This window comes from Ostrea edulis, chromosome 2 (genome assembly GCF_947568905.1).
Source record: "Ostrea edulis chromosome 2, xbOstEdul1.1, whole genome shotgun sequence".
In the NCBI taxonomy this organism is placed as follows: Eukaryota; Metazoa; Mollusca; class Bivalvia; order Ostreida; family Ostreidae; genus Ostrea; species Ostrea edulis.
Genome location: NC_079165.1, coordinates 103,881,582 through 103,901,065, shown reverse-complemented (window position 1 = coordinate 103,901,065; position 19,484 = coordinate 103,881,582). Strand labels below are relative to the sequence as shown.

The 19,484-nt window shown below is 36.1% G+C and overlaps 1 protein-coding gene across 1 annotated transcript in view; it reads right to left on the bottom strand.

Moving 5' to 3' along the window:
- Nucleotides 1-19,484, bottom strand: part of LOC125682423 (protein dachsous-like) — a 31,095-nt gene that overhangs the window by 8,689 nt on the left and 2,922 nt on the right. Inside the window, exons 2-8 of the mRNA XM_048922994.2 lie at nucleotides 4,968-5,151; nucleotides 4,545-4,778; nucleotides 4,037-4,288; nucleotides 3,706-3,872; nucleotides 2,510-3,608; nucleotides 1,403-2,425; nucleotides 257-496 (exon numbers count right to left, since the gene is read on the bottom strand). Coding sequence (XP_048778951.2) covers nucleotides 257-496; nucleotides 1,403-2,425; nucleotides 2,510-3,608; nucleotides 3,706-3,872; nucleotides 4,037-4,288; nucleotides 4,545-4,778; nucleotides 4,968-5,151 — 3,199 coding nt within the window. The remainder of the gene's footprint in view (nucleotides 1-256; nucleotides 497-1,402; nucleotides 2,426-2,509; nucleotides 3,609-3,705; nucleotides 3,873-4,036; nucleotides 4,289-4,544; nucleotides 4,779-4,967; nucleotides 5,152-19,484) is intronic.

Here is a 19,484-nt window from a genome sequence, read left to right as displayed (position 1 = left end):
TTGGAAAAAAAGAATTATGATTTATCATTTTCATTACTTAACAGCTGGCTGCACTTTTATTCAACAGAACTAATCAAAATTCTTATGATCCCCAACTGCTGAACTTTAAGCCATGTTATTCAAAATTTTGCCCCATATCTGAGGTAAAGAAATTTTATAAAGAAAAAAGAGATTAAATTCACAAACATGTTTTATTGACTGACTAAAATTATATAATATGTAGCAAAATTGATGTTTAGGAAATTCTGTTGCTTACCAATGTCAGAATCTGTTGCTGATAACTGCAGAACATTCTGCCTTGGTGCTGAGTTTTCTGTGATACTGACGGTATAAGTGGCCTGACTGAATGCTGGGGCGTGGTCATTGATGTCCAGGACGTGGATGCTGATCTGTTTAATGGCTGATCGCTGGGGTGTGCCCTGGTCCTGCACTTGAACGGTCAAGGTGTATGATGGAGTTGTCTCCCTGTCCAGCGTTTGCTGGATCGTCAACAGCCCTAAAGTTATGTCCAAGATATTTGATAACATGCTGATATATTGATGTGCATAAAACTTTAACATGTCTACATTTTTACATCGCTTTTTAGAATACATGTAATACATCACACTTTTCAAATACATGTAACAAAATGCTTAAATGCTTATTTGGGAATCTTAGAAAAGTTGCGTTGTGTTTAACATGTTAAGATATCTAGGATTTTAAAATTTTAATTACAGTCCAGTTTTAATCAAGCTTTTCGGTTTCAAAATTCACCCGCTTTCCTATAGAAGATATCTACTCATTAAATCTGTAAAATATAGTGATCTGCCATTATGTCAGTAGTGAATTTTTAGAAGTCATTTTGCAACATTTGAGTTGGGCGTTATTACAAGTGCAGTATACTAACAATTCATTTTTAAATACAGTGCTTAAACAATATTGCAGAAGACTCTTAAACACTATCATTTACATTCATTTTAATCACTGCTCAATCAAGGTATTTGGAATGCTCATATCATTATCATATATGCTGTCTCTTTCATGATTATTCTGTGACAGAGGAAAAAAACCATTCACTACCTTTCTTCAAGCATGTTAATTGCTTGAAAAATCAATAGCTTAAATTTCACCTCCTTTGGGTATCTCTATATACATGTACAATCATTTTGGATCTGAATATTTTCTAGAGTAGAGGTTCTTTTTGTAATTATTTTTAAATTTGTGTGTGATCACCTACTCTGGCAATAAAACAACATTAGGCAACAAATGCATTGTAGTACAGTTTGCCATTGGCAAACCAATTAGACATGCATGATGTATTACAGTTTTTTAACACATGTACAGATAAATTAACTACCAAATTGAATGAAAATGTTTAAAAAACTTGCAAAACCACAGAAATGTATATTGACTCATGTTTTACCTGAAGATCTGTCGATAGCAAAATGCCCTTCCTCATTTCCACCTGTAATACTGAAGGCCAGTACTCCATTTCCACTGTTGTCAACATTGCTGTCTGCATCTGTGGCAATAATATGTGCCACCTGGAACCCATTTGGACCCACTGTTTCATTTTCAAACACTGAGTAGGAGGAATTTCCCTTAAACACTGGTGTGTTATCATTCACATCGATCACAGAGAGCAAAGCGGTAATGGTGGCTCGCTGTTGACATCCAACATGACACTGGTCCTCGGCTTGAATCACCATGGATACCTGCTTCACTTCTTCATAATCCAACATAGTCGCCACTTTCAGATCTCCTGTCTGCGGATCAATGGTAAACAAGCCCTTGTCGGGAGTTTGAGTCTGAATGCTGTACTGGACGCTTCCATTGACACCGGAATCTTTGTCAGTAGCTGTGAATGTGTGAACAGTATATCCAGTGGGTAAGTTCTCTTTCCTGCTAAGGAGAACAGGGTCTTTGTCAAACACTGGCGGGTTATCATTAATGTCCACTACCACCACCTCCACACTAATGGTGCTGCTTTTTGGATTGTATGTAGAGTTATCCACTGCCTTCACAGCCAGAGAATAAGAAGATGCTTCCTCATAATCCACATTCCTGATGCAGTAGATATCTCCAGTCGACACATTCATAGCAAACACACTAAACACATTTCCTCCTATAATAGAGTACGAAACACGACCATTTTCTCCAGAATCCCAATCTTTTGCCTCTACTCTACCAATGATGGACCCTGTTTTGATATTTTCTACCACTTTTATTGTCATGTTCTGTGTTGCAAAGATTGGTCTGCCATCATTTTCATCTTTAACATGAATGACAAGAGATGCAGAGGAACTCCTTGCTGGATTCCCATGATCCTGAGTAATGACGCCCAACGTATATTTGTTCATCTGCTCAAAATCAAGAACCTCAAGTGTTGATACCATGCCCGTCTTTGGGTGAATGGCAAAATATTTAAGGGCTTGTGCATCTCCATCTACAAATAAGACAGAATCATCAGAAAATGAAGATATGTCGAAAGAATTATTTAATTATAAACATTGTTTAAAAATATACAAACCTGCTGTGAGAGAAAATGATATTGTTCCATTCTCTAAAGCATCATCATCCTTGGCCGAAATGTTAAGGACTGATGTTCCTTTAGGTTCATTTTCACTGACTGTGGCTTCAATTGGTTGATTATTCAAAAACATGGGGCTGTTGTCATTCAAGTCTCCAACGAAAATCTTGACATTAGCATAATCATACTTCTTGGGATCCCCATGATCGCTAGCAACCACAGTAATGTTGTAAAGGTCCTTAACCTCACGGTCCAGAGAGCTGGTAGTTGTGATTACACCAGTCTCCGAATCAATCTTTAGGTGGGACTCTGGTTGATCGAACTGATAGCGAAGGTAAGCATTATCACCTGTGTCCTTGTCTGTTGCTGTGGTTTGTCCCACTACAGTGATGGCAGCCATGTTCTCCATAATGTAGAAGGTGTAGAAAGACTGCTTAAACACCGGGCTGTGGTCATTGGCATCTAACACCTTGATTGTGACTTGGACAGAGGTTGAGCGAGAGCCCTTTCCACTGTCCCTAGCAATCACAGTCAAAGAGTAACTGTCTTTTTCTTCACGATTGATTTCTTGTTTGAGGTATATGTATCCAGAAGAACTTACAATTCCAAACAAATTTTGGTAAATTGTGTCCCTGATGGAGTACGACACATGGTCTCCATCTAGGTCTGTTGCTTGAACTCTGTCAATGTTTGATTGGGCAACTGCTGATTCACTAACATTGAAGATGTATTGGCTTGCTGAGAAGACTGGTGAGTTGTCATTAACATTCAGCACCGTTATAGTAAGACTCAGTGTCGAGGTACGGGGGAATCTTCCTTGATCTCGTGCTTCAACCATAAGCTGGTACATCTGCACTTGTTCATAATCAAGTGACCTCAGTAAAGTTATTTCTCCTGAAGTAGAATTGATCTTGAAATTGTTGGTGGAGTCTCCCCCCAGGCTGTACAAGATGGTGCCATTTTCACCACTGTCTGGATCGGTGGCATGAGCGGTGTATAGAGTGGTGGAGAGGTCCTCATCCTCCCACACTGGGATCTGTAGGGAACTGGCCTGGAACTGAGGACTGTTATCATTCACATCGGATATAGTGATGTTCACCTGCAAAATAAAACATAATTTTAATAAATTCAGTGGAAGACTGCTGAAAAATGCACAATTTCTTTTACTTGAGAGATATCACTGAATGTGGACAAACCTGAGTAGTGCCAAACACTGGAGGATTTCCTGCCTCAGCCCTGATGCTGAGTAGGACAAATGGCTGGGTCTCGTGGTCCAAAGTCTTAGTGCTTGATATCACCCCAGTTCTGTCATTGATGGCAAAGAGGCCATTCTTGTCACCAGAGGCAATAGAGTACCTCACCTCTGAAATTAAAACAATTTATCTAATTAAATTTCTAGGCCATATTCGCCTTATGATGCAGTGAGTCACAGAAGTAGTGTTAAGTTTATTCTCATATACATCTAGTTGTATAAATCAATATCAGCAACATTAACTCCCATGATATCCCACAGATCAGTATTGTTACCTGAAGTTCCTCCATTAACAGGCTGAAACGTGGCATGGATGGTCCCCACCGTAGTGCCATGAACGGTGTCCTCTGGAACGGAGAAGCTGTAGGTCAGGTGATCAAACAGGGGAGGGTGAGAGTTTTGTCCCGTGATGCTGATATACACATGGGCTGGGGATTTAGACGTAAGTCCACCTCCATCTGTAGCAGTCACCTGTAGGGTGTAGACTTTCTCCTCTGAGGGGAGGGAGGCCGCGAGATAGATACGACCTACAGCAGACAAGAATAAAAATGTGGTTAAAATTTACTTAGTCATTAACAGGAAAATGACAATGTCATCGTTTTTCCTCCTTGCGTCTTTTTTAAAAAAAATTTTTATGTCCGTGTGATTGTGCTGTGAAAATTCATTGCAATGTAAACCAAAGGTTGCAAGGCATATAATATTTAACATTTAACAAATTATCATTGACTTGTGTGATAGTGTTGGGTATTGTTTTTGTAGGTTTCTTCTCCACATCCAGCTCACCTGAGTTGGTGATAATACTGAAGTAGCCTCTGTCATTGCCAGCGGTGATACTGTACTGAATACTCCCAAAGTTACTGCTGTCTGGGTCCTGGGCCTGAACCCTGACAATGGTTGTTCCAGTGTTGGCTTCTGACAGATCTACATTGATGCTGTAGTTAAGTGGATAAAACTCTGGGTGATTGTCATTGACATCCGTGAGGGTGACCTTTACTACAGCGCTACTTTCCAGGTTACCTACAAAAACATATTGTGTCCCTGTCAGATGCCACTCCATAAAAACATCAATATCTATCATCGCTTTAACCAATATACAGCAATTAATTCTGTCAAGCTGAACACACAAATATTTTAACATCATGACAAGTTAAAGATACTATAAGCTTTGTTTTTTTTTCAGCAAGGAAAACAAAATGGCAATCTCACCTGAATCTTTTGCAAACACTGTGAATTCATGGCTTGGTTTTGTCTCGAAGTCAAGAGCCTGGCTGACACAGATCTGTCCACTGGTGGTTTCCACGGTAAAAGACTGAGCAGCAGAGGAATTGTCCAAATGGTACCTGATCCGATTCTGGCTCACTCCTTGACAATCTGGGTCATTTGCAGATACCTAAAACAAAACAATGCATTTCTTGATTTAAACTCATATTTACAGCAAAAGCAACTGTTCATTCATTTACTGCATGCAGGTTCAATAAAATACCAAACAAATCAAATGGATATTTCCAAAATTAAGATGAATAAATTCTAATTCAACCCAAATTTTGGGACTTTTTTCCTAAAAATTTCCCTTTTATACACAATGACAAATTGCCTAACTCAATGTCCTCGGTTAAATACATTTCATAAACATGAATAATGTGTCAAATGATAATATCTTTGTATTAACATTACTATCTTATTATATATAATAATTTGTATCATCAATATTTTTCCCAACATGCCACTTTTTAAAGAAATTCCTTACTGAAAAGTTACAAGATTCTCCATTAACTCTTGTACAATTGTACATAAAATTTTGGTTTCTGATTCAGATAGTTATCCGCTTTTACAAATATTTACTCTCTTGATCATAGTCTCTGAGAACGTCAGTGACCCTATTCCATTTCAGCAAACCTCTCTGACTCCACACACAGATGTGCTGAAAGCAGTTCAATTTACCTCTCCAAGGTAAAGGAGGCAGAGGGACAATTCACAAAACCATCAAAATCAGACAATTCACAAAACCATCAAAATCAGACAATTCACAAAACCATCAAAATCAGACAGAATGACAAACAATGTAAACATTAACGAACATTCCACCCATCTTAGCTAAATCAGAGGACCACAAAATAGAGTGTAAAGTGGCAAAAAATTAAGGTAAATAGTCAGAGAAAGGGTATACTGATTATCTAGTTATAACTGGAAGCTGTATACTACATTAATGTCCTTCATCACAGCCTTCAGGTCCCTAAAGGTGATAGGTATCATTATGTAGTTTGGTTTCAGGTGAACAAAGACTCTGTGTGTATTGCTGACAATAAAGACAGATTGTACTCTCAGCCTTAACTTCCATGACATCAAATTCTGGGTATTCATGCACCATTTCGAAAATCGTACAGCGCTCCAATTACCTCATCAATCAGAATTCACATACCTTTCTACCACACAACCAACAAACTCTTTTATATTTAATTCTGGTCTTAAAATGCAGGTATCATTTTGATTCGTCATGGTTATTGATTGGTTTGGTATTATCAGATCCTGACTTTTTCTGTTAGTAAGTCAATTTCAAAGGAAATTGTCATTTTGAAAAGCAAAAACTGACTTAAGTCTCAATTGCCCAATTATAATTCACAAATGGGTAGATAAGAGATCAGTTTGAAGTTTTTGGTATTCATGAGGGAACATGGTGGTGGTAGCTTGTAAAGGGTTAATCCCGTTATTTTATACAACCTTGAGTTTGATTACACCCCTCTACCAACTTTCCACCACAAAACAATACCAACAAAGTCATTATATAGTCATTACCTCAAATTAAGTCTTTGTGGCTGATTTTAAACAAAGATAAATATTTTGGCAGCAAATGGACATTCCATTGGCTTGACAACAGACCCGGACTATCATTACACCTGGTTACTGTGTGAAGTTTTAAGCACATTTGGTACCAACATGCACAATTACAAACTAGTCAAATGCAGATTCATTTAAAATATATGGTGTGATTTAAAGACTATCTACAAAAGAAAACAATGTGGTAGATAGGGTGACGATTGAAGACTCAAGAAATGGCTGAATTCAGCAATGATAAGGGGGAATAATCAGTGTCTTCCATTAATGGAAGGGAGATAATTTGTCTAGCTCGCTCTGTCTGAGCAGTAGACTGGCACTACAGAACACAAATATCCATCATCATCTGTGTATCTGGGGAAGCACTTTCCCATGTCAGACACAAACTTCTCCTCAAAACTTTTCCTCTCTCATGAAAGAATTGTTGATAAATCTGATTACTTCACATCAACCGTCTGAAGTGTGTACCTTGCCAAAATGGGGATCATTTTTATGGAACCATACAAAACACAAGACATCAAACACTGATAATATTTCAGACTTCAAATAATCCTATCAAATTCCATCTACAGTTTTTATTTTCAATATTTTACCCAGGGATAGTTTTTATCATACATTTCTTAGTAATTTGTTTTGCCAAATCTCTTCACCTCTTTGGTGACTTCTAAAGAATCTCTTAATTTGGTGGATTACAAAAGCATCAACAATGAGGTATGGAAAAAGATTGTGTACCCTGACAACCATGGTCTGAACGAAACCTTAATTTGTTTGGCTTTTTGATGTGCTACAATTACATTTTGCAGAGATTATAAACATCTTGAAAATAAAGTAGACAGACTACAAGTTTTTGTACATAAAACATATGGTTTATAAGTTTGATCTTTTCTCCAAGCTAAGAGTGCTGTACAAGGTGTGTGAATAAGGAGAATAATTGTATCACAGGTGATTTCTCATTTCCTGTCTTCCTTTAACATGATTAATATCTTCACCAGCTTTTTGATGTTACAAATGTAATTCTCTTTTGAAATACTTGTTGTTCACTGAACCTATTCATACCCAATTAATAAAAACTTTCAAATCATAATGCACAGGGTTGACAATGGCATGCTTGCATGAAGTTCTGGGCACACGTCTGTGGCAATTCTCAGAATACTTGATGAAATGAATGCTGTCAAAGAAATGCAAAATGTGTGATGGAAGCCAGAAAAATGCAGAAACAGCGAGGAAAATTAATTCCAACCATCAACCTATGGTGCTAAGAGGGACGATAGTTTACGGCAAATTACAGATGATTCGTCAATGGATGCTTTGCAAATTAACTGGTGGGTCACAAAATACATAAACAGTAAGGCTCCAAACTCTTTACAGATGCACAAGAAAAATAAACTCTCTGTTTTTTCAAGATATCAAAACTTTGAGAAGTTTTGGAATGAAATATATCAGTCACCCGGGATTTTGAGTAGCATGAAATCACCCCCTACTGACAGCCATTATTTGTATAGGTCTATATTGATCATGTACTCGAGCATAAGTTGTGTGTTTGTTTTAGGTCCTGGAGATCATATAAGAAATTTACTGGGTGTTTAAATAATGCTTTTGAAGAAACAGATATCTATGTTAAAATTTAAAGCATTCCAACAAAAGCCAGCTTATTAATATTTTGTTCTTTTAGTGTTCTGTGAATAACATTCAAATTCCTTAAGTAAATTGACCGGCATTCGGACACATTAGCTGTCAAACTGGTTCATCTACAGCTTAGAATATAGATTCTTGATTCTAGACATCAATAAATCAATACCATCCAGAACTGGGACGAGTTCCTAACATAGTACCTATTTAAATCAACTGCCAGTTTTTTCCACATGCAGTAATTCCTGGTTGAAGTTAGTGTGTGGCATGTAGACCAGAGTGGATTGAGAGAAAGTCATTATGGTTGAACTGAAGCCTAGATCTTGGGTCTGTCCCACAACAATAGATGGACTGATCCCCTAGTATATAACTCAGTAAAGGAATTACTGAGATCTAGCTAACTCTGTCACTCTCACCAAATACCAGATTATCTCTAATCTTACTGTACTTCATAAATAACCGGACCAATTCCCCACCATGTTTCTTAATCACATCAAAAATGAGTGAGAAGATTTCATGAAATTTACAGGTTACATTTTTAATTTCTAGAATTTGCCCTAGTTTTGAAAATCAAGAATACCACACTTAACAATTTGTTACACTTTAAAAAGAAAATGACTAATACTGTTAGACATTTTTATTGTCCATGCACCATTATCTGGGTTTAAACTGAGGAGCTGTTTATCATATTGTAGATTGATCATCCTAAGGCTATACCATCTGCTACAAAAATTTCATGGAATGTCTAATTTTCATTGTTTTCAAAATTTACAGGAAAATCTACCTTAAAGTTTGAAAATGGTTGCGTAAAAATCACCAATCTCTACATTCTACTTATGAACTACTTCCTGCAAGCTGAAACCTATCTGCACTTCTGCAGTTCTATATATCTTAAACACACCTTGGTGAGATCTCTGCACTGTTTAAAAATACAGCATTATCTTGTCAATATTTGCAGACTGGGTTATCATTTGAAATATACCAACATTTCATTTTTTTTCAAATTCTATATGTACATAAAAATGATCATATCTATTTCACAGCCAGTGGGAAGTTGCCATTATTGAATGATGGAAAATTCTTCAATGTTTAAATTTCCTGTGATGATCGTGACCGAGTACTGAATAATTCAGGGGTGTTTATTTTAACCATCTACTTGTACTGCCAGGTAATTCCAAACTTTCCTAATTCAAAGACGCTCTAAAGGTAAATAAATGGGCACTTCACAAAAACTGTCTCAGAGAAAAAGACATATTTCTTAAACACGAGGACTGCATTACCAAAGATAAATTTTAGAGCTCTCTGAGCCCCTCTTAACAGCTAGCACTCAGTGCTATTAGGATATTGACTTTAATTTTGCTGAAGGCCATCATTTCTTTCACAAAGAGCTCAAGTAATTCAATAAGTTTGTGTTTATAAAGTCTCTTTAACAAAAGGGAATTATTCGTACATTAAATATCAGAATATGCAACCCAACTTTTAACATGTCTAACATATCGGATAAGTTCTCAATTACTTGAGTTAATTCCCTTTAAGATGTACAACCTTTTTCTATAAGACCTCTGTTTATTTGAACTCCCTCTTTATTAGCTCCCTGTCTCCTGGGTCAATTACATGCCACATAGTTCATACATTGAGTTGGACCTGTGAAAACCATCATTGCATAACTATTTAAAGACACCTGGCATGATCAAAGTCCCCCAGGTTTGATAGGAAATCAGTTTTTGGTTTATAGATAGCCATTATGAAAGGAAATCTAAGTCTGTAGAACCTTGGGCAATGTCCTGATAGGAAACTTTATAATGGAGTGTTGAGGACAAATATTGACCAGGTAATTAAATCTTAGGTAATCTTGTGACACCAGAATAAATATTGACAGCCTAGGCTCTCTTCATGTGACATGCAGGAATAAACAGAGTACCACAGGAAAACATGGGGAAGATGCCAAGCATACTTCCCCAGATTTCAAAAGTTTAAATACACACAGTTTCCCAGATTTTAACAAAACAGAAACAAAATGTCCATCACACCCAAAATGCGGAAATCTGTCATGTTAAATTCATAATATTCAAAGATAGCATGCTTAGGTACATTACTGCAATGACATTGGAAAGCAACAGACCACAACATCATACATTTTTAATGAGTCCCAGTACAATTTAGCCCCAGTACATAAGAACCATGGGAATATCATATTCTTCTGGGAAGTGACTATAGGGTATCGGCTACTACTAATTATTGTGCGATACAATGTTTCAATAAAGATAACATAAAATCCGACATTTCAAATACCGGTATATATATATCTCGGTTCCATCAGTGTCCTCAGCTGTCCGGGCCTAGTATAATAAACTACAGGTTAATAAAGTGTATCAACACAAAGAAACGCCATTATACAACAGCCACATAAAGAAGCCGGAAAAGCATTTTATGGTCAACTTTCGTGCCCACAGCATTGTCTCTCTAGTGTAATTTGCATAGATATACATGTATGTATTACTGTATGTGTAAAGAGAAATGAATATTTCAAAAGAAAATGTCGTTAGTTGTCAACAATAACATCATACCTAGAGGGAGTGCACTCACAAAATTATTTTATGAAGATGATTTTAATTAATAGTAACCTTGTCTTTGGGCGATGGATATATAAATAACAGCATAAAATTAAAGGTATGAGGAATCCTTCTTAACAACTAGACCACAATATATGTTAAATAAAACTTTTCACTAAAGTGTTTTGGACAATGATTATTTTTAATATCAATCTCGGTGAATTTGTGGCAAGCATTGCAGAGATCCACTACAAGCACAATAGACAGGATTACAGTTTATGAGTTCCATTAACACAGTTCACATTCCTCCCATTCAAATATTTTTTTCCTTTCAAAGCCTGGCTACCTTGGTACCTGAAAGATTTCCCTGCGATAGAGTTTTTGTGCCTGATGTACCCCTCCGAGTGTTCGAGTGATTAAACAAAACCAATCACAGACTTGTGAAATTCATATATTTGTACTGTCAACATGAAAATGTGATAAAATGCACAAAATAGACCATTCCCAATAGAAATCTTCATCCCCCTAATCTAATGCAATGTAATAAAACGAGTATCTCTAGATGCTAAACATGCTAAAGTGTGTTTTTCCAGCAAAACGTGCCCTGAACTAGATTTCATTTCAGCATAAATAAAATTTACATGCACATTCTAGCTCTTGTAAAGTCAAGTCATAAAATATACACAGTGTATGAAATGTAGGTAAAATAAAACTTTAAATGGGCTCTTTATACCTAAATGAAATAAATGAATATTGGTGTAGCAAAATAAAACCAATAAAAAAAAATCCTTGGAGATTTTTACATGCCAGGGCTGAAGCCATGACATTTGATTTATGTCTAAGTCTATTCAGCTCCCAACACATAAAACCATCCCTATAACTTACACATATTTACAAAGATTCTGAATAGTATTTGCAAAGGAAATCAAAATCTCTAGATAGCATTGAAAAGAAAAAAGTAAGGGCCATTTATCCCTGTCTTTAATCCTTCTCTACCCCCTGCTGTCAAGAATCAGAAATCTATAGAATATGTGAAATATAATTTGCCAACTACTCCACAGTCAGCAAGGTTAATGTTCAGAAAATCATTAATTGCTTCTAAAAGTAATTATTTTGTATTGAGCATGCACCACCCTACCAATGCAACAAACAAAACCAAGAAGTAAAGCATCAAATTATTGAACCAACAAATGTCCCAAAACATTGTATTTTCACTTTATTACTTCCTTTTTCACTTTTACACCAGACAAAATACTTTTGATTTTTTTCATTTCATTCCACAACTCTAAATTCCTATCCAGACATCTCTATCTGTTCGTGTCTTTTTAATAGTACCAGATCTTGGACTCTAAACTATTTTGGCGATTACAGGAGAAAGCAAAAACCATTAGCCACCCAAACCTATTTGTTTTAAACCTTTAATGAGGCAACAAGTAAAGTTAAGAGCTTCCGAAGGGACAAGACAATCGTGAACATCACCAAACTGAGATAGCATGGTGGCGACTAAATGATTCTGGGTGTCCAAAAATAAACAGGAGAGACAGGATGCTCTGGTGTCCGTCTGTGGTGTCTATAGCCCATGACACAAATTGTAATGCAACTATACTGAATGACAAAACGTTAATTTATGGGACAAAATTTTCTACATCTGGAGAAAACAAAATGCAGTGATCATGATGACTAGGATATACCTCTGAAGGTGGGCAGGCCTGGTGGTTTAACACAATTTACTACATGAAACTGATATTAGCCAAAAATGCCATTATTTCTTGCACCTTCAGTACCCAGGGAGAGGTCTCTGTGGCCTACCCTTAGGTTACCATGCCATTCTTTGAAACATTAAACATACCTCCTTTTCCCAAAGTATTTGATACACCAGATCTTTCTCTATAGTGTGAACTTTGACTTGATTAAATCTACACACAGTCTAACAAGTAAACAAATGCTTTCTGTCAGGAAAAGTTACCCACGAATAGATGGAGAGTTCATTGAGAAGCTTTTAGCATATATTTGAGAAAGCCTGGATTTGGGGACACTTCTTGCATTACCACAATTGTTTACCTGATAGGATTGTTGAGGTACTTGGCTCATGTACCTGTGATTAAAATTCCATAAAACTCTACGTCTGGCTCCTATAACAGAGCCTACAGAAATAAAATTAATCCACAACATGCAAGATTCTTGCCCAGGAGACTAATAAGACTTTTGGGTCCAATTTTTGGATTGAATTGCACTTTGTGATGGGAGCTAAAGAGACAAATATTGCCTATTAAACAAAGGGAGACCAAAGAGTAAAAAAAACTCTGCTATATTTACATTTAACTCCTGCAATGTAACAAGGGAAATTATAGCAAGGATAAAATAAGTCCTGTGAAAGTTTTCTTTCTCCACATTCCTACGAATTAAAGGTTGAAGTCATTGTTTAGATATCGCTTCTCTTTAATATCCCTCTTTAATCTGGATCTTGTTTTTACACACAGTAGGTGCTCATGAAAATTTTAAATGAGAAATATTTTAATCTTATGATCATCCTAATATTTCTAAATTTCTTACTTTGTGGGATAAAAGTTTTAAAGTCAATCTATTGAAATTGCTGCCTAACACATTTAAAAAAAAAAAAAGATCCCTTGGGTAAAATCACCGTGTTTGTATGAATCATACTGGCATTGATTGAGCTAAACATTTTTAATCTAATATTGCTTAATCTTCAGTGAACTGCAGCGTGGATGAATAAAAGCGAGTAAATAGCATATTAAAATGATTGAAGGTTGCCGCCAATTGAAAGCTATCAGTGCAATTTTTAAAGCTTTGTAGCAAGTTCTAATAGATTCACATATGCCTGTAAATGTGTAAAGCAGAGAAAGTTTGATCTGACTAGTCTGTTACATTATGGAAACCAATCACTCTAACATTTTAAATCATCAAATATTTTTAAAAGTAATCTAAGCTTAAAGTGCACTTCCCTGAGAATTTGTAATTTGTAAGTTTATATTCAATCTGTGAGCTAAGTAAAGACAATTTGAAATCACATTTTTGAAACCCAACATGATGATGGTCATGGTAGTAAACTTGGCTCTTATCCTATATAGTACACTCTAAAGTGAACGAGAACCTGAATATCACCTTAGTACAAACCCATTCTAACATTGGGACTGATTCCATAAACTGTGGTCCTGTAATCTCATGTCCCCCCCAATTTTTCCTGGTTGATATTTGATCAGTGTAGAGGACAGGAATTTTTCCGAGGTGAGGTATGATCACGAGAGGTACCCCATAATTATCTTCCCAAATATCATTCCAAAATGTTCTTTATCCTATTGATCACTTTCAGGGTGAAATACGGCAAAGAGATTTTTATCTACCCAAGACAAATATTAAAGCCATAAAGCAGGAAAGCCTTCACAAAGGCATGAAAGAATGACAAATCACTCCTGAGGTGTGTGTAAGCATTTGGACATTGCAGCTTCTGGTGAAAGGTGTGAATTGTCTGCACGCCCCAGCAGGTGCCCCTCTTTTGTTCTTTCAAATCCCCCCTTATCTGACCATATAGAATTATCTGGCCCATGTTTTAACTGTCTGATGGTTCAGGAATTTTGTAATAAGTCCACTTCATACTACTAACAGGTGTTGACATCTCACTTATAGTGAATACTTTGAGGACTAATCTAGTTCTTCAGTCCATGTTATAGACCTTGTATTTTCTTACGCCAACCTCCCTCTTAAAATCAAACAGCTACTCGAGATAATATTACAGTCAAGAGTTGATCAGATAGCCAGACAGTCATTACATCACTTAAACTCCACATACTTTTTGCAGTGTTTGTCAATGACTGAATGCCATTACAGAGACACGAGTTGCATTGTTATTGGGAAAACTCTCAAAACTTTTACTATGTGTGATCCAACAAAACCCTCCATCACCAGAGTGGGGCCCCGGCCCATCCCCATAATGCATTGAATCAAAATCATTGAAAAATCACTGTTATCTTTCTATATATTGATAAGATGGGTGAATTAAGATAAATCATGTCTCCCTGTAGTAAAGTCAATCAGCTGTCACTCAAAGATTATCTAATGAAGAAAAAAACAACCTCCAGCATGGGACATTACTGTAAAGACAACTGCTTGAGAAATTTTTGGTGACACATGATTTTACACCCGAGATGTCCTTTGCAGTTTTAAATTTTCTTACTTTTTTATTGCATGGGTCACAGTGATTTCTGTCTAACTTGCTGTGTCATAGTAAAACTGTGTCGTAAAACTTATACTGCATGCACCTTAAATGGACACCAATGACAGAGAAAGCTATCAACTCTCAGTCTTATGCCAGATCCATCGATAATGATCTAGCTATCTGCTTCCCCATACAAGCTCTGACTTTTCCCCCCCATTCCACAGTATTTCCATTCACAAACTGCTGAGTCAAGAGCATACAATTGGTTAATGCAAATTTATGGATTAACAACTGCAGCTGAAAGAAAAGGAAATCATTTCTGAAAGCAGAGTCGGGATATTGCTTTCAATGTCTTTGATAAAAAGAAATGACCTTGGCTTTATCATCTTTCCTAATGTACCACAGTAGGAATTTTTACAATTTCTTTCATGATATTGTCAATGTGATATTGCAATAGGACCTTTACATACACATCATCAAAACAGTTCTTGGATCACAAACACCAGCTACACAGATTCAACTGACATCGAGATATGTGCACATGTAAATTGCTGAAACCTAAACATGCATTGTCAAAAATTGAAATATGCCCGCCTCATTTAACAAATATAAATGAGTGAAGTCGGAGATGACAAAAATATCTAAATGATCTCTTTCAGCTGGTGCATAATAAGGTATAAGATATTCAACACGGTGTGTGAACAATACGAACTGAAGGCGAATCAAGACATTTTCCTTCAAGCCTACAACTGAGAGTGTCACATGTCTACAGAACAAGAGCTGTATTTGTGTGCTGGATCCAAGGAGCTTTTGTGGTGTACTGCTTACTATAGATGTTGCTTATTGTAAGATATCTAATGCCTGATCTGGCCGTCACCGAGACTTTGTCAATGATACATACGGCAGATCAAATTTCAATCGGAAACCTTATAGAATTCATATAGAACCTGCATGCGGTTGGCATCTTCGTCTCTGAGAGTGAGGTCACTCAGTCTAAATTCAAATATCTTCAAATCACTGGGCTGTAAGTTTTGAATAATACATTATGCATACAAAATAAATATTCAAGTAGGAATTTTGTAAAATTGCAACCAACCAAAGAATGATTAGCCCTCCAAAGAGAGATCTTGATACAGGGTGTGCAAATACATCACGGAATACTAAAGCATTCACCTTGAAAATTGTTCCTATTCTAACGAAAGGCACACATTAAATTACTTTCACATACACTACTGCTTTTTGTATTTCTAAAAGGCAATGGAAGAATCATTTTATACATGTATATATATATATATCATACTTTCAATATTCATCGAGAGATCTTTGATTTAGCCTGCCAGTCATGCAGTGGTAGGTGTTTGAGGCTACAAGATAGACCCAGAAGCTGCCGTTTGTTGACCTTTCCTGGACACCTATCTTGCTGACCATCAGACAAACCCTACACCTTTCAAGTCCCTATAACATTATCCATGTGAAAAAAACGGATTAGAGAGTTATGAATACGCCATTAGCGAACCCAGTGTGATTTTTATGGAGACCGACCTTACAACAGATAAATTCTATGTGACATGCTTTCCCAAGTGTAACCCAAAAAGAGCAATTTGTTTGAGCAGCCAATCTTTCTAATAGGATTGAGAGGATTAACCCATCACAGGGATGAAACCATACATTATTCAGCCAAAGTGTCTCTTGTGAAAATTTTTTTTGCACAAGTATATTACAAAGCATTTTGCATAAAATTCTTCAAACCATGCCAAAAATGAGATTATGTATAACTATGTATTTCTTCACATTTCAAAGAGCGTAGGAATCACCAACAACAAACAAGAGGACACAGGCTTTCCAAAATAAAGACAATTAACACACATTCTAAGCAACAAATCAAGCAATCTCCAAATTTGTATTGATATCAAATACTTTCTCCACAGGAAATCTCTTTTTCATTGGAAATACCCTTTGTTGCACATATAAATCACAAGCAGTCTAGGCCAAAACAAGGTTAATTGCCAAACTGGGCTTATTAAAGAAAGGACACTCATTCTGAATGCTATTCAAGGAAATGCCTTTGCTATGAAGGTTTTTGTCAGAAAAATACAGGAGAATTATAAACCAATAGGTTCAACTTGGCCATTTCTTTCTATATTGCCATGGCAGCAGAAAATGTGAAGAAAAGAATTTTAAGGGAGACAGAAAATTTATAGCAGTTAAACACATTTTATCGCCAGTATCAATTCAGTCAGAAAGGTCGGTTGTCTGTGTTCGCATAAAATTGATTTTCGGGCAAATTTAAGAACATTTGATATTGATAGAAGCTTAGACAAACACGGTCAAATGGACTCCAGGAGAGACTGACCACGATCAGAATAATGGCTACAACAGGAGGGAATGCTGGGAGCGGGGCACCTGGTTATTTACCTCATTTGTTATCTGTCACAGGCTTCATCCGAGCATCAGACTCTACCTGGACAAATGTCTAATGCACATGTGTATGTCATTAATTTTGCTGAGGTGAATAAGCATGGCCACAATGGGATCTGTCAATTGTTCAAAATGTTCCCATGACAAATCCCCTTTCAGTAAAAACAAATACACATTTCATTTGCATTACTATAATATGTACACCGATGCTTTCAGTATAATTTTGGTTTATATTTAATTTACTGCTAATTAATAAGATATTCATTTTAAATAGAGATCATGCAGTAACGATTAGCTATTAGCTAACAAGTTAATATGTTTCCTTATACCCTTGGAATCTGTTAATTCATAATAATAAAAGAATTTAATTTTATAGCAAGTACCTTTAGAAATTAATATATAAACTTTGAATGATTCATATTGTACAAGCATACTACATCAAAGCCTACAAATTTAATACAAATTTGGGTTTTAATATTTCTTTTAGAGGTACACAAATTTTTGCAATCGCTTCCCTGAATGGTTTCCCATTTAACCACATTTCACACATTTTTAGGAAGAAAGCGTTTAAGGAAATTAGTCCATATTATACAATGCATATATATATATATGCTCACAATTTGACTGTCAATTGATAGTATCTATATCTCTTATCTATAACTTTGATCACCTTACTGTAAATAATGTCAGATGGTACTAATTCTTATAATACATGTTCAGTAATCTCATAATGAATGATATTCATTAGGGATAGTTTCCATTGTGAAGGTGTCATGCTAAGCACATGAGGTCATCGTTATCAGCTATGTAATCAGTATTTGTTACCCAGTCAACTTCTGTTTTATTGTGATCAGAGACTCCTATGTTAAAAGTTTTCATTAGAAAGGTTGACATAATGAATTCTCCTGGTCCAATGCACCTGGGTGACCCCTTGACTAAAGGTACACTTTCTACTGTTAAACCAATCTCAATAGTCAATAAAATTACCAAAGTTTGTATTAACATGATTAAAAGTCCTAAATACCTATACAAAAGAACACAAACAAAAGGGATATTTCTTTTCTTTCCCATAAACTGCCGTGGGATTAAAGCTAGTAAACATTTTGAATTTTTTGTAATACCACCGAAAGAAGTGGAGAGCTAAATGTCAGAAATTTGATTACGTTATATATAGTTATTCAATTGTTGGATGGCCCCCAAACTACTAAACTTGTGTTTTTTGGTGACCAAGGACAGTCAGACCATATTGGTCAGTTTTCACTCAGATGACTCTTCAGAACCATTTTTTGTATAATACTGGTTCCATGTCTGCTCTGCTGGATGTGGGCCTTTATCCCTTATGCAAACAGAATATTTGTTCTGGGATTACCATTGGGGTCTCTCTATGGAAGACATTCCTCATACAAAGACATAATGTGAACAAATTAAAATCTCTTCTTTACACAACTAAATGCTTTCTTCTGTATGTGTGGATAAAATCTTTGAAGCATTTCTTATTGTGGTTCATAAACACCAATAATTCCTTGAAGAACTACCCAGTAAAAACATTCACTGTATTATTAATGAGCCCAGAGGTGTGAGGTGCTGTCCTGATGTAGTAAATCAAACATTTCAAGCTAGTTGACACTTACAATGTCTTCTTGAAAAACTGTTTCCAAATATAGAAGGTACACTTACATGACAAAATCTAAAAAAGATTTATTTTGGGGGGAGTTTATTCAAAAACAGCAATTAAATTTTCTTTCAGGACACAATTTTGATTTATATCTGACATGCTGTAAGTACAAGTGTGTATTCTACCAAAATACATGGTTTTCTTATGTTAAATGGTTTTCTGAATGACAATTTGATCTGACCTATACATAACATACTGTTACATATTACATTGCTTATCAGTCATGTGCGTCTCTCACAGTACAGTAGGTGACAGCCGTTGCCCTAGGGGCCAGGAACAACAGCAATGCCGTCCCAAGTTCCTAACTATCCCACCATGATCAAAGTGTATTGTAATGAGAACAACTAATAATACCACAGAGAACCTTACTCAACATCAAAGCATGGCTCATCAAGCTTACAGGAAAACATCAGGGTGTAGTCCCCCTTTACAATCACCAGAAG